Source organism: Photinus pyralis, unplaced genomic scaffold, assembly GCF_008802855.1.
Source record: "Photinus pyralis isolate 1611_PpyrPB1 unplaced genomic scaffold, Ppyr1.3 Ppyr1.4_LG2, whole genome shotgun sequence".
In the NCBI taxonomy this organism is placed as follows: Eukaryota; Metazoa; Arthropoda; class Insecta; order Coleoptera; family Lampyridae; genus Photinus; species Photinus pyralis.
Window position 1 is genome coordinate 49,662,504 of NW_022170403.1, and position 13,399 is coordinate 49,675,902.

General features: G+C 37.1%; 1 protein-coding gene across 3 annotated transcripts in view; it reads left to right on the forward strand.

Moving 5' to 3' along the window:
- LOC116163373 (spectrin alpha chain) overlaps window positions 1-12,789 on the forward strand; it is a 41,276-nt gene extending 28,487 nt beyond the window's left edge. For 2 of the 3 annotated variants that reach the window (XM_031477266.1, XM_031477267.1), the window contains 8 exons: window positions 873-1,021; window positions 1,070-1,265; window positions 1,325-1,573; window positions 1,619-2,024; window positions 2,075-2,270; window positions 2,316-3,043; window positions 3,101-3,220; window positions 8,259-8,426. In XM_031477266.1, the coding sequence (XP_031333126.1) occupies window positions 873-1,021; window positions 1,070-1,265; window positions 1,325-1,573; window positions 1,619-2,024; window positions 2,075-2,270; window positions 2,316-3,043; window positions 3,101-3,220; window positions 8,259-8,275 (2,061 nt within the window). In that variant the 3' untranslated portion in view covers window positions 8,276-8,426. Of the gene's footprint in view, window positions 1-872; window positions 1,022-1,069; window positions 1,266-1,324; window positions 1,574-1,618; window positions 2,025-2,074; window positions 2,271-2,315; window positions 3,044-3,100; window positions 3,225-8,258; window positions 8,479-8,525; window positions 8,789-11,603; window positions 11,867-11,916; window positions 12,088-12,135; window positions 12,303-12,360 lie in introns of those variants that run through there. The other variant, XM_031477268.1, reaches the window with a different exon arrangement.
- The last annotated feature ends 610 nt before the right edge of the window (window positions 12,790-13,399 follow it).

Below are 13,399 nucleotides of genomic sequence, written 5' to 3' on the forward strand. Positions count from 1 at the left end.
ACTCGAGCACTCTCACATCTTGTTGTATTAGTGGTTGATAAGAAATAGGGGTTGGTACAAAGTCATTTTGCCGTAATTTGGACATAATTTGACATGGTGACAAACCCACTCTGTTGTGACTGACTCAGGAAACCACAGCACCACGCTCAACCCAATCACCACACTGCATTTTACCCCCTTGTAGTCCAATGTCTTTTTCAACCATTTGATCCAATCCATCAAGCAGTATTCCATACTTTTCCTCGATCTCAAGCTGCACAAATTCAAGTTGCTCCTTGATGATTTCTCCTTGCCATTCGGCTTTTTGTGCTGCAAGTTCAGCATCGACCTTTCTTGTTTCGATCACAAGGTTGTTGTATTCTGTACACGCACTGTATTGCTAGCGCCGTCGTCATGACGTCCAAGGGGTTTCCGGATATTTCTCCACCACCTGAATGGCATTTTTCTTCTCACACGATCCATGTCGCCAGCGACTATTAATAAATAAAACAAGTACAAGTACACTTAAAATCATGAATACTATTTGTAATAACCCTGTATCTATAACTCGTGACAGTAAAAACTAGCAGTCATTTTACAAATGGCGTTTGCGCACGCGCAAGTTATGTTGAATTGTGTACAAATGTGGATTTCAGTTGCGAACGAAATTACTTGTTCAAAACTTGTAATATAGTAAATTGCATGCTAGTTTAAAAGAGGAGCTTTTTGTGTGGATGATTGTCATTTAAATGAATGCTGTGTTTCAGCCGCCCAAAAATGACTCCAACGTAAATCATTTTGAATAGAATGGCATGTTGTACTAATTTTATCAGAGTCTGAATAAACAAAACCTATTTGTTAGCAATCCACATATTTCATTACTTATAATTTAGGAACACCGGACCGAAATAGACGCACGCGCCGGTACCTTCCACACATTGGAACAATTTGGACAGCAATTATTATCGTCGAATCATTATGCTAGCCCTGAGATTCAAGAAAAATTAGAACAATTGAATAAAGCTCGTGAAGAACTCGAAAGGTGATGACTTAATCTTTTCTCAACGCCGATCTTAACTTTGATTTCTAGAGCGTGGATTGAAAGACGTGTACAGTTGGATCAGAATCTGGATCTTAACTTGTTTTACCGGGACTGTGAGCAGGCCGAAAATTGGATGTCTGATCGGGAAGCGTTTTTGGCTTCCGAAGAAGTAGACTCCAAAGGGGACAATGTGGAGGCTTTAATTAAAAAGCATGAAGATTTCGACAAAGCAATCAATGCCCATGTTAGTATTTAGAGTAGCTTTATTTTTAGATTGTAACTACTTACTTACATTTGATACAGGAAGAAAAGATTGCAGCTCTACAGGGTCTTGCAGATCAACTAATCGGCAACGGTCATTATGCTTCAAATGAAATAGACGACAAGCGCAGCCAAGTTTTAAACCGATGGCGCCATTTGAAAGAAGCGCTTATTGAGAAACGTTCAAAGTTGGGAGAAAGTCAGACCTTGCAACAATTTTCGCGAGATGCCGACGAAATAGAAAATTGGATAGCCGAAAAGCTTCAGCTTGCTACAGAAGAAAGTTACAAGGTAATTAAGACTGCTCGTTTTCAATCTCTTATTCGTCTTTGACAGGATCCTGCAAATATACAATCCAAACATCAAAAACACCAGGCATTCGAAGCGGAGTTAGCTGCCAATGCAGACCGTATCCAATCTGTTCTTGGCAATGGTGAAAATTTGATAGATAAACGTCAATGCGCTGGATCGGAGGAGGCCGTCCGTAGACGCCTCGAGTCGATCGCCGAGCAATGGGAGTATCTCACTCAGAAAACCACCGAAAAGTCTTTGAAGTTAAAAGAAGCCAACAAGCAAAGGACTTACATTGCTGCAGTCAAGGATTTAGATTTTTGGTTAGGCGAAGTTGAGAGCTTATTAACTAGTGAGGACGCAGGGAAAGATCTTGCTTCGGTTCAGAATTTGATGAAGAAACACCAGTTGGTCGAAGCAGATATTCAGGCTCACGATGATCGTATAAAAGGTTAATATTTAATCAGCAATTGTCTTAGTAATAATTGATTTTATATGTAGATATGAACGATCAGGCGGATTCGCTAATTGAAAGTGGACAGTTTGATACGAACAGTATTCATGAGAAGCGACAATCTATTAATGAACGTTACGAACGTATTAAAAACTTGGGAGCTCACAGACAAGCAAGATTAAATGAAGCTAACACCTTGCATCAATTTTTCAGAGATATCGCGGACGAAGAATCGTGGATTAAGTAAGTGCCCTTTTTAGATTATCTCAATGTTTAACTCTTTGTTAGGGAAAAGAAATTACTGGTTGGCTCTGATGACTATGGTCGCGATTTAACCGGCGTACAAAATTTAAAGAAGAAACATAAACGACTGGAGGCCGAACTTGGCTCGCACGAACCGGCCATTCAAGCGGTGCAAGAGGCGGGAGAAAAACTGATGGACGTTTCAAATTTGGGCGTTCCCGAAATTGAACAACGGCTCAAGGCGCTAAACCTCGCCTGGGCAGAATTAAAACAGTTGGCTGCGACTCGTGGTAAAAAATTAGACGAGTCTCTTACATATCAGCAGTTCCTGGCAAAAGTGGAAGAAGAAGAGGCGTGGATTAGTGAGAAACAACAACTTCTGGGAGTTGAAGATTATGGAGACACTATGGCCGCTGTCCAGGGCTTGCTCAAAAAGCATGACGCTTTTGAAACCGACTTCCAGGCACATAGAGATCGTTGCAAGGATATTAGTCAAGATGGTCAGAAACTGGTGTCGGAAGGTAATCATCACGCAGATAGCATCAATCAGCGCTGTCAGCAGCTCCAAACGAAATTGGATCATTTAGCTGCCTTGGCTGCAAGGCGTAAGGCCAAATTGGTCGATAACTCTGCTTATCTTCAGTTCATGTGGAAGGCTGATGTTGTTGAAAGTTGGATTGCCGATAAAGAGAGTCATGTGAAGAGTGAGGAATTTGGGCGAGATTTGTCATCAGTTCAAACTTTGCTTACAAAACAAGATACATTTGATGCCGGTGAGTTTTCAGTTGCGTTTTGTAAGATTAGTTTCATTAACTGTGTTTGTATTTTAGGCCTTACTGCATTTGAACATGAAGGCATTCAGAATATAACTGCACTTCGTGATCAATTGATTGAAGCAAACCATGATCAGAGTGCTGCTATTAAACAGAGACATGTTGATGTATTGCTAGGTATGTTTGGGGTAATCAAACAGTCTTTTATATTTTCTTTTGGGTTACATTTAAAAGTCACATTTTCCAAGAGTGACATAACATGTTTCATAAACTATTATGTAGACGTAGGAGGGGGTAGAATTTTTGAGTTCAGAGATAGGTCTGGTGTTGTTAGGAATGAACTAAAAGCCTGTTACCTTGAAGGTGGGGCACGTATGGGGGTTTTCTCCTACTATACTATGGAAATTTCATCTTTTACATTTCCACAATGCAACTTTGAAACCATTGCCGTTTATGAAAAAAATTTACTAAATCCAGTGAAGAGAATAAATAACGAAATTCTTCATACCTTGTCCTCAAGGTCATATGAATTTTTAAAGAGTGACTACCCATCAAATCATAATGCATGGGTAAGTACTCGTAATTCTTCTTGTTTGAAGAGCCGGTACTGTGTGAGGACTTCTCTCTACACCACCAGAAGATAAAACTTCAAAGAAAACTTCATCAATAGTTATTTGTTTCATTAGTACAAAAAATGTCAGTTTTCGGGAAGAGGAAGATAGTTATCTCTCCGCTAACGCGTCGTCCAGCAACCTTCCGAGTCCCGAAAACGCATTTTTTGTACGAATAAAACATAAAAATTTTTCTCCAACCCCCTTTACTTCAAATTATATTCAAATTTACATTCAGTCACAGTCTCGCTACTAGTATAAGAACTTCGGCTTTCTTGTCCTCACGTCTCATGCCACTCTAGTTTTTAGGTTAACTTATAACCATTCGTTCTTACTTCTTACTTCTCACCTCTCGCGACTTTGTAGGGAGCAAATCTTGAGGTAGCATGTTCTGCCGTTTCTATAATCTCTGGCGGAGTTCAATCCATGTCGCTATCAGTTTCAGTCATTTCTATTGTATACACAATTAATATTGTTATATTTTGTATTGAAATAAAAAACTTACCATACAGTTTTTTAATTAAAATTAATTGCAATTAACTTTTTCAAATTTTGAATTCAAAATGACAGATAATAGTGCAATGGGTCTGAAGTAGATGGCGTTACGCGCGACGGCGGGTTGTATACGTATTAAAATTACGTTCATCGAATATGTAAATTACGTTACACATGGTTTAAATAAAAATAGCGAGCGTAAATCATTTTCAATACATGTACATACATACGTATAGGTAACAGCATTATTTGCATTGAATATGCAAAAATATTTGATTTGTATGTATAGATAATACCTGCTTAAAACATCAATGTGACATATCTCCGTGATTGTAATTTTTTAATTGACCAACTTTCAAGGTCAATTTCTTTTTGGTACTAGGACCAAAAGTATCCACTTTTTGTACAGTTGCCATGGTGAAAGCGATTAATCCGCAAAACGTCAATTTTACGTACCGAACACTGTCACAAAATAGCGTCTTATTCAGGTGGTTGGAGAAAAAAGCTATTTTACTGCTCCTATGTTCGTTCTTGGGACTGTACCCTAACCAAACTTATACTGTCGGCCCCATGTTCAAAATGAATGGTAGCTTGAGATTTTAACGATGGGTTAACCACTGAGCAAAAATGTGTACACCTGAATTCCAAATAAAAGAAATCCAGAATTTCCAGACTTTCAAAACTGCAAAATAATTCCATTGAATTAAAAAAAATTTCATTAACTTCCAACCAATGAATAAAGAATACCAGGAAGAAGAATATCAACAATATACGTGCGACCGCGATGGCTTTTGCAAATGGCGGACTGTAGTTTCATGTTCCAGTGGCGTATCTATCTTACAGTTGTAGAAGGATACAATTATAAAGAATTTTACACGAAAACAATCTAAACCCCCATGTGTCTACTCCGCCTATGACTTTTGTTTAACTAACCTCAAACTACATTCCGATAAAAAATTTGTAAATTTACATGCACTATATAAAAATAATATTGGTATCAATACTTACACATGAAATGTAATTCCCAAACTTTTATTTTTTTCCGTTTTGGAGCAATCACAAGCACAACAACTAACCATTATTTTATGTCACTGCAAAAACCACAACAAAAATGAGTCATAAGTGTCTTTTGCAAATGGCCGACTTCCGTCGCACTCTCTCTTGTATACAACCTGAGTAATGCTCCTTCCTGGTATTCTTTATTCATTGACTTCCAACGCATTCCAGTAATTTCCAAAAAGAACTCCAGTGAAGATTTTAAGTTGGTATTAATGGTGTCAATACAGGGTATTTTAAATTGAGTAGGATAGCATGGCTATCTTTGTTATGTTTATACTTACAGATTCGGTTAAATTCGCAAAGTTGTGTAGTTTTTGATGCTGATGGATATTCCGATGCGATATTTTGAAAAAAATAATTTCTTTCGTAGATAATTGGAAAAAAGTGAAAATCGCCATTTTTAAAAAGTTCAACAAATATTTTAGTAACAAAGAGAACTATCGAAAACGCAGAAAAACATTTTTTTAATTGGCAGTTTTCGAGATATTGACATCAACTTCTTTATTTTAAATGGACACTATATTGGATATTTATGTCACTCGATAGAGAAAAAAATTACAAAACGTTTATAATGTATTTCTTATGGCGATTCACTCGATTATGAGTTTACATTTGTAGCTCTAACTTTGACTACAAAGTTCCTGGGTTCGAATCCCAGGTAAGGCATGACTGTTTGAGATATTATAGTGGGTTGAGTGGGAAGAGTAGCTAATTAGCTAACACTCCGCCCACTATAAAATAAAGACAATAAAACAAAATAAAAAATAAAATTATTCATGTTTTTAGCGCATTTTTGCAAATTTATTTGTAAAAAGTAGCTTTTAATCTCACTTTGGCTGGCTGTCTGGCTGGCTGGCTGGCAGCAAATGTGGGCGCGTAGAAGAACTCTTGTAGAAAGGCAACGGGTGTACGTGTATCTACAGGGCCGTGAAATTTGTCAACCTTAGGGACATGGCTACATGATGTGGGGTTGGCGACATCTGGGCGTCATCCTCGAGCGTAGTATACTAACGTGAAGGTTTTTCAGTTTTTTCCTATCTTCTACTACAGTTTTGGTCCGATTCTTTTGAAATTGGTGTCGTCGGAAAGATGTTGTAAACGCGCACAACTCCTGCGTGGCGGAATTTTGTTTTTTGTCATAGGGGCGAAATTAACGACCTTTTGCGAGGCGCGCGCGCGTCTTCGAGAAGTAGTCAACTTCGGGCGCCTTTTACCTTCCGTTGCGAACTCACGCGGTTTAACGTTTCGTAAATCTCGAATCGCTGTCTCTCTTTCTCGTGTCGCCAATAGAAGTGAATTGCGAGTGAACGGGACGTCGGAAGTGGGTACCGTAAAAGGGAATGTGGTAGCCCGCGACACGATCTCACTGATGGTGGAGTCAAATCTTCAATCGCGAATTGCGGGTGAACGGGACGTCGGAAGGGGGTACCGTCAAAGGAAATGTGGTAGCCCCCGACACGATCTTCCTGATGGTGGAGTCAAATCTTCAAACGCGAATTGCGGGTGAACCGAACGTCGGAAGTGGGTACCGTCAAAGGGAATGTGGTAGCCCCCGACACGATCTTCCTGATGGTGGAGTCAAATCTTCAAACACGAATTGCGGGTAAACGGGACGTCGGAAAGGGGTACCGTCAAAGGGAATGTGGTAGCCCCCGACACGATCTTCCTGATGGTGGAGTCAAATCTTCAAACGCGAATTGCGGATGAACGGAACGTCGGAAGTGGGTACCGTCAAAGGGAATGTGGTAGCTCCCGACACGATCCTACTGATGGTGGAGTCAAATCTTTAAAAGCGAATTGCGGGTGCACGCGGAAAGTGGGAAGCGGTTAGTGAATGTAGTAGCCTTCGACAAGATCTGTTATTGATGGTTGAGTCGAAAGTGGCTAATAGAATACTGATCTGCCACACAAAAATGCGCTGAAGTCCCTTCGATCTCAAACGAGGACTTTGATAATTTTTTGTATTTGGTAGTTTTGCTTGAGACCACATAAATCTTGAATGCAACTATGACTGTTAAGGCCCAAAATATTTTCGTAAAATACTTTGCCAATCATCAACTTCTTTCTTTATCTTTTAACCATAGGTGCTTTTAATGAAGGCAAACTTAGCACCTGTGTTAAAAATTAATTATGGCAACTACTACGACAATATTATTCTCTTATAATAAAAGGAGTTTCGTTGTTTATTTAAAACAATTAAGATTGTTGTTTAAAGAAAGGTGTGAAGGGGGCCGAAATAAAGCACTTTATAGAATAGTAAGTGGTCATTGTCTCCCTAGTTTGTGCATGTGTTGAAATGTCGTCACCTGATTTTATAAAGGGATTGGTGGCTGTAGTTATCCAAGGATAACTCTTTTAAGTTTAAACAAAACCTCAAGGATTTAATAGAGAAGTTTCCAGTTTTTGTCGTAAATTAATTATGAAAATTTAAATAAAATGAAGCAAGAACTAGTCGCTTTTACGTCTTGTCTATTAAATTAATATGGGGAAGGTTTTTTGTTTTTGTTGGTTATTTTAACAACTTTATACTACACAACCCCATTTTGAGTTTCATTATACCATGGATATCTCTGATTCGAGTTTTCTTGTCATAATGCTGGCCATGATGTCTCCAGTTTCTTAATTCTGTGAGTAATGTGCAGTCACAAATAATGTTCTGGTTGGTCTCCTTGTGCCTCTCAATCCATATAATTTTGAAACTCATTTATCCCTCTTTTCTTGATTTTGTTGTAGTTTATTGCGCAAAGGTTTGAGATGTTGAGCGCCAGATTTGCATAAAATTTAACATGAACTGGCAGTATTTACAAGCAGATAAATTATCTTCAAGAAGGTCAGAGTGATAAGAGTAAGCAAGTATTGGAAATTAATTTATTTAAACTCATAAATTCTACCTCTTCCATCAATCTCATTTGTTGAAAAATCATCAATTCAGATCATTCTGAACAGCATGAAATAGGATAAAGTAAATGTGCAAACATTTTTAGCACGAAAGATGGCAATATGTTCCCTTATATTGTAAAATTTTCAATTTAGTAAACACTTAATTTTAGATGGCAAAAACTACTAGCAGATTCTGATGCTCGAAAGCAACGCCTGTTGCGCATGCAAGATCAGTTCCGCCAAATTGAAGAGCTGTTCCTTACCTTTGCAAAGAAAGCGTCTGCGTTTAATTCCTGGTTCGAAAACGCGGAGGAAGATTTGACGGATCCCGTACGTTGTAACTCTATCGAGGAAATTCGTGCTCTACGCGAAGCTCACGCACAGTTCCAAGTAATTATCATGTGTAATATGCGACGTAAACTGATCTCTTCTTTCAGGCATCGCTGTCTTCGGCACAAGCTGACTTTGAAGCTTTAGCAACATTAGACCAGCAAATTAAGAGCTTTAATGTTGGACCGAATCCTTACACTTGGTTCAACATGGAAGCGTTAGAAGAGACTTGGCGCAATTTACAAAAAATTATTGCAGAGCGAGATATTGAACTTAGTAAGGAGGCACAGCGACAAGAAGAGAATGATAAACTTCGCAAGGAATTTGCTAAACATGCCAATGCTTTCCATCAATGGCTAACTGAAACCCGGTAAGCATTTCTAACTATAAACAAACCACATACTTTCTGTTTATTATGCTGCCTTTCTGAATTTCAGTTACCGAATTCTGGGTTGGGATGGGTGGGTAAATAAAATTGTTGTGTGTCAAGCTAATACAGTAACACTAGTTCATATTTCTTGGATTGCTATTTATTGTATTAATTTTGGAAAGTAATTGCACTAATTACTAACTGCTCAATTTACATTTGATATTTACACATCACTTTTGCAAAATACTTAAGTGGTGATTAAAATTAATAGCCGAGGGAGCCTGAAAGTTTATGGGAACACTATTAATTGCTGTCACATAAATAGTAAAGCATTCAGATTTTAATAGTTAAAACTTTAGAAGTGAATCTTTCATCTGTATTTCCATATTAGAGAGAGAGAGAGACAACAGAACCAATACTTTCTCACTCCATTAGCGGATTCATGAGATCTCTGCAACAAAATTGGTCATTCGATTGATATACTTTTTTAACAAGCCTACAGCAAGTGCCTTACGGTGTAATATGCATTCCATGTTTCTTATCACTGAAGTAGTAGTGTTGGTGATAAGGTTTCGAACATGTTGGTGGTTGCATCTCCACTCTCTCTGGAGAGAATGGAGTCCTGTATACAAGGGATCTGTTTGGTTTCCTGGCAAAAGGTCCGCTCTCCTAGAATCTATTAATTGCCTCTCTGTTTATTATTTTATTATTATTATTATTATTATTATCCCTCTCTTGTTTTTGGGCCCTCAACAGGCATGCGCCCAATTACAGAGTGACCGTACAGAGTACAGAGTTTATGTACCAGGTGACCCAATAAGACTGTTCCTCGGCCATATCTCTGGAATCGTTTGTCGTATGACTTAGGGGAAAAAAAATTATTGGGTAAATCGGTTATGAAGAATCGCTGGAAAATATTTTCCAAGTTCTAAAAATGACCACCAGAGGGCTTAACTGCCATCTTAAATTTTAAAATTGCATTTTCTTTAAATTTCGCATAATAAACTAAAGATTCTTTTTTCACATTTTTAAAGAGAACTAGTTTATCTATCATTTTCGTACAATCAAAACCTCAGTTATTTCAAAAACAAAGATGGTGTGGGGCGTTCAATTGTTTTTGCAATAACCTGCTTTAACCTCTTAACCGTTTGACCAATTGTAACAAATTTGGTATCGTTGAAAAGAGCATTCCTTGGGCAATAAGAATCAACCAATATTTAGTTGAATCCTTCTCCGCCAGGGGGTAGTTTTGACATGATTCAAAATCCTAAAAAAATCAAATGGAATGATATGACTTTTTCTTTATGAAAAAGTAGCCAAATATCATCCAAAGAGGCCAGTGAAAACCGTTATTCAAAATTTCGTTCCTAACCTCAAATATTGGGAAAATGAGATTAATTAATATAAATGCTTAAATTGTACCTTAAATTTCCTTTTGGCGTATTTCCGGTGTTTGTCGATATCGCGAAAGATAGTTTGGAAAAGCACCCTACACTTTTAGGTAGGCCTTGGAAAATTAAACAAATGAATCACGGTGCATTATAAAATAATAACAGCCGTAATTTGTAAATTATTCTGCTGTGTTTACGTTCAGAAAGTGCAATTTTTTGAATTTGTAATCTTTTCTAAAATGCAGATTTCTAACCAAGAAGCATTTACAATGCTGGCGGCGATGGTTCGTGGTTGATTCGAATAACGCAAATAGAAGATGTGGACAGCGATGATCGCATTTTGAAAATACTCAAAATATATCGCCAGGATATTAAATGCTTCTTGGTTAGAAATCGGCATTTTAGAAAAGATTACAAATTCAAAAAACTCCACTTTTTGAATGTAAATACAGCAGAATAATTTACAAATTACGGCTGTTATTATTTTATAATGCATCGTGTTTCATTTGTTTAATTTTCCAAGGCCTACCTAAAAGTGTAGGGTGCTTTTCTTTCGCGCCATCGACAAATAGCCAAAATACGTCAAAAGTAAATTTAAGATACAATTTAACCATTTTTATTTATTTATTAATTAATCTCATTTTCCCAATATTTGAGGTTAGGAACGAGATTTTGATATTATTTGGCTACTTTTTCATAAAAAAAAGTCATATCATTCCATTTGATGTTTTTAGGATTTTGGATCATAATGTCAAAACTAACCCCCTGGCGGAGAAAGATTCAACTAAATTAACTATAACTTGATTCTTATTGCCCAAGGAACGCTCTTTTCAATGATACCAAATTTGTTACAATCGGTCAAACGGTTAAGAAGTTGAAGCAGGTTATTGCAAAAACAATTGAACGCCCCACAATTGCAAAAACAATTGAACGCCCCACACCATCTTTGTTTTCGAAATAACTAAGTTTATGTTTTTACGAAAATGATAAACTGGTTCTCTTTAAAAATGTGAAAAAATTTTTTAGTTTATGCGAAATTTAAAGAAAATGCATTTTTAAAATTTAAGGTGGCAGTTACGCCCTCTGGTGGTCATTTTTCAAATTTGAAAATATTTTCTAGTAATTCTTCGTAACCGATTTACCCAATAATTTTTTACCCCTAAGTCATACGACGAACGGTTCTCAAGATATGGCTGAGGAACAGATTGGGTCACCCGGTACTGTCTGTAACCTTTTTACCACAGAAGGGAAAAGAAGCTGCAGATTGCCCCGTTTGATGCTTATCTAAAGAGTTTTTTGGTAATGCTCACTGATTGATCACTGTGCTGTAGGATTAAAGTTCATTATGTGTGTTAATGTTTGGCATGTTAAAAATAACCTTCCTTAAAATTTGTAACATACACATTTATATGTTTTCATTAAAGAACATCTATGATGGAGGGTTCAGGATCTTTAGAACATCAACTGGAAGCGACGAAACGCAAAGCCGCCGAAGTGCGCGCACGTAGATCAGATCTGAAAAAAATTGAAGATCTAGGCGCCATTTTGGAGGAACATCTTATCTTAGACAATCGTTACACCGAACATTCAACTGTCGGTTTGGCCCAACAGTGGGATCAACTGGACCAACTGGGAATGCGAATGCAGCACAATCTTGAGCAACAAATTCAAGCTCGCAACCAATCTGGTTTGATATCATTTATTTCTTTGCACGTTGTTATTTACCGCATCTTGTAGGTGTGAGTGAGGATGCGCTTAAGGAATTCTCGATGATGTTCAAACATTTCGACAAGGAAAAATCTGGTAAACTGAATCATCAAGAATTCAAATCTTGTTTACGAGCTTTGGGCTATGATCTGCCAATGGTCGAAGAAGGTCACCCAGATCCGGAATTCGATGCTATCTTAGGTTGATTCATTCAACTTTAATATTAGTTGTATTAATAACGTGTTGTAGATGTGGTTGATCCTAATCGTGATGGATATGTATCTTTGCAAGAGTATATGGCCTTCATGATAAGCAAAGAAACGGAAAATGTACAAAGCTCGGAAGAGATAGAGAAGGCTTTCAGAGCAATTACAGCAGGAGATCGTCCTTATGTTACCAAGGAGGAATTATATGCCGTAAGTGCTTGCAAAATGTTCTAAATTTTCTTGTTAATATTAAATAATTTTTTCTTAGAATTTAACAAAGGATATGGCAGACTATTGTGTAGCACGTATGAAACCTTACGTGGAACCGAAAACAGAACGTCCTATAGCAGGAGCATTGGATTACATTGAATTTACTCGAACTCTTTTCCAAAATTAAAAAGCAATTTCTTTTTAACGCTTATGCAAGTGTACAATGTAAGATTAAAATTAAACGCAAAAACTTAGTACAATAGTTATTTATTGTTTAATGTCGTGTTGGGTTTCTAATGTATGCTATATGTACTGAACTACACAATTTACTGCTGTTTGATAATAATTTTTTTAGGTTAGATAAAATGAACTGTACTTGCTTGCAATCCCTATGCTTGCTAATGTGTGCATTTATTGTTTGTATTATTCTTTTATGGTTCGTATGCTCTTTTTCACTTATATATCGCTTCAATACATAGATACACTAACTAAAATATGGTTTAAATTATACATGCGTAGAAAAATTGAGACATACATTTATAGGGAAGTAAATGGTATATTCATGGGTAAGTAAAATACCAGAAAATCCACCCGTCTGTTTGTTCAGCCTAGTGATGCATCCCTATCGAACGCCTGTCTAGTAACATACTCCGGTGGGCCAACATTTTTGTTAATATTCTTAAGCCCACATTACATCTATCAACTAATTCACGAATTTGCCCATGGACAAATTCAAGGTTAAATTGTCAAGTGTAAAGTACTATAAATTCATCAATTTTCTCAATAATTTCTTCATGGGTTTGTTGGTGGATTCCTTGATGAATTAAGAACTCTAATTTTCGTCAATTTTCTGGTGATATTTTAGTAATTTTGTTGTTATTCCATGTATACCAATAGACGGCGGCATTTGTACTAATTTTGTAGGGTGTAAATTATAACCACACTTTTATTGAAAGCATCCGTGGTATTGTACTTTTACAGTACAGCAAATCAGTGTCAAGCACCGTAACAGCAACCATCATAGCAACTACTGCTGCTTTAACTTTGGCTGCATTATTATGCCTTAACTTTGTTTTTCTGTTCATTAATCTTGATAA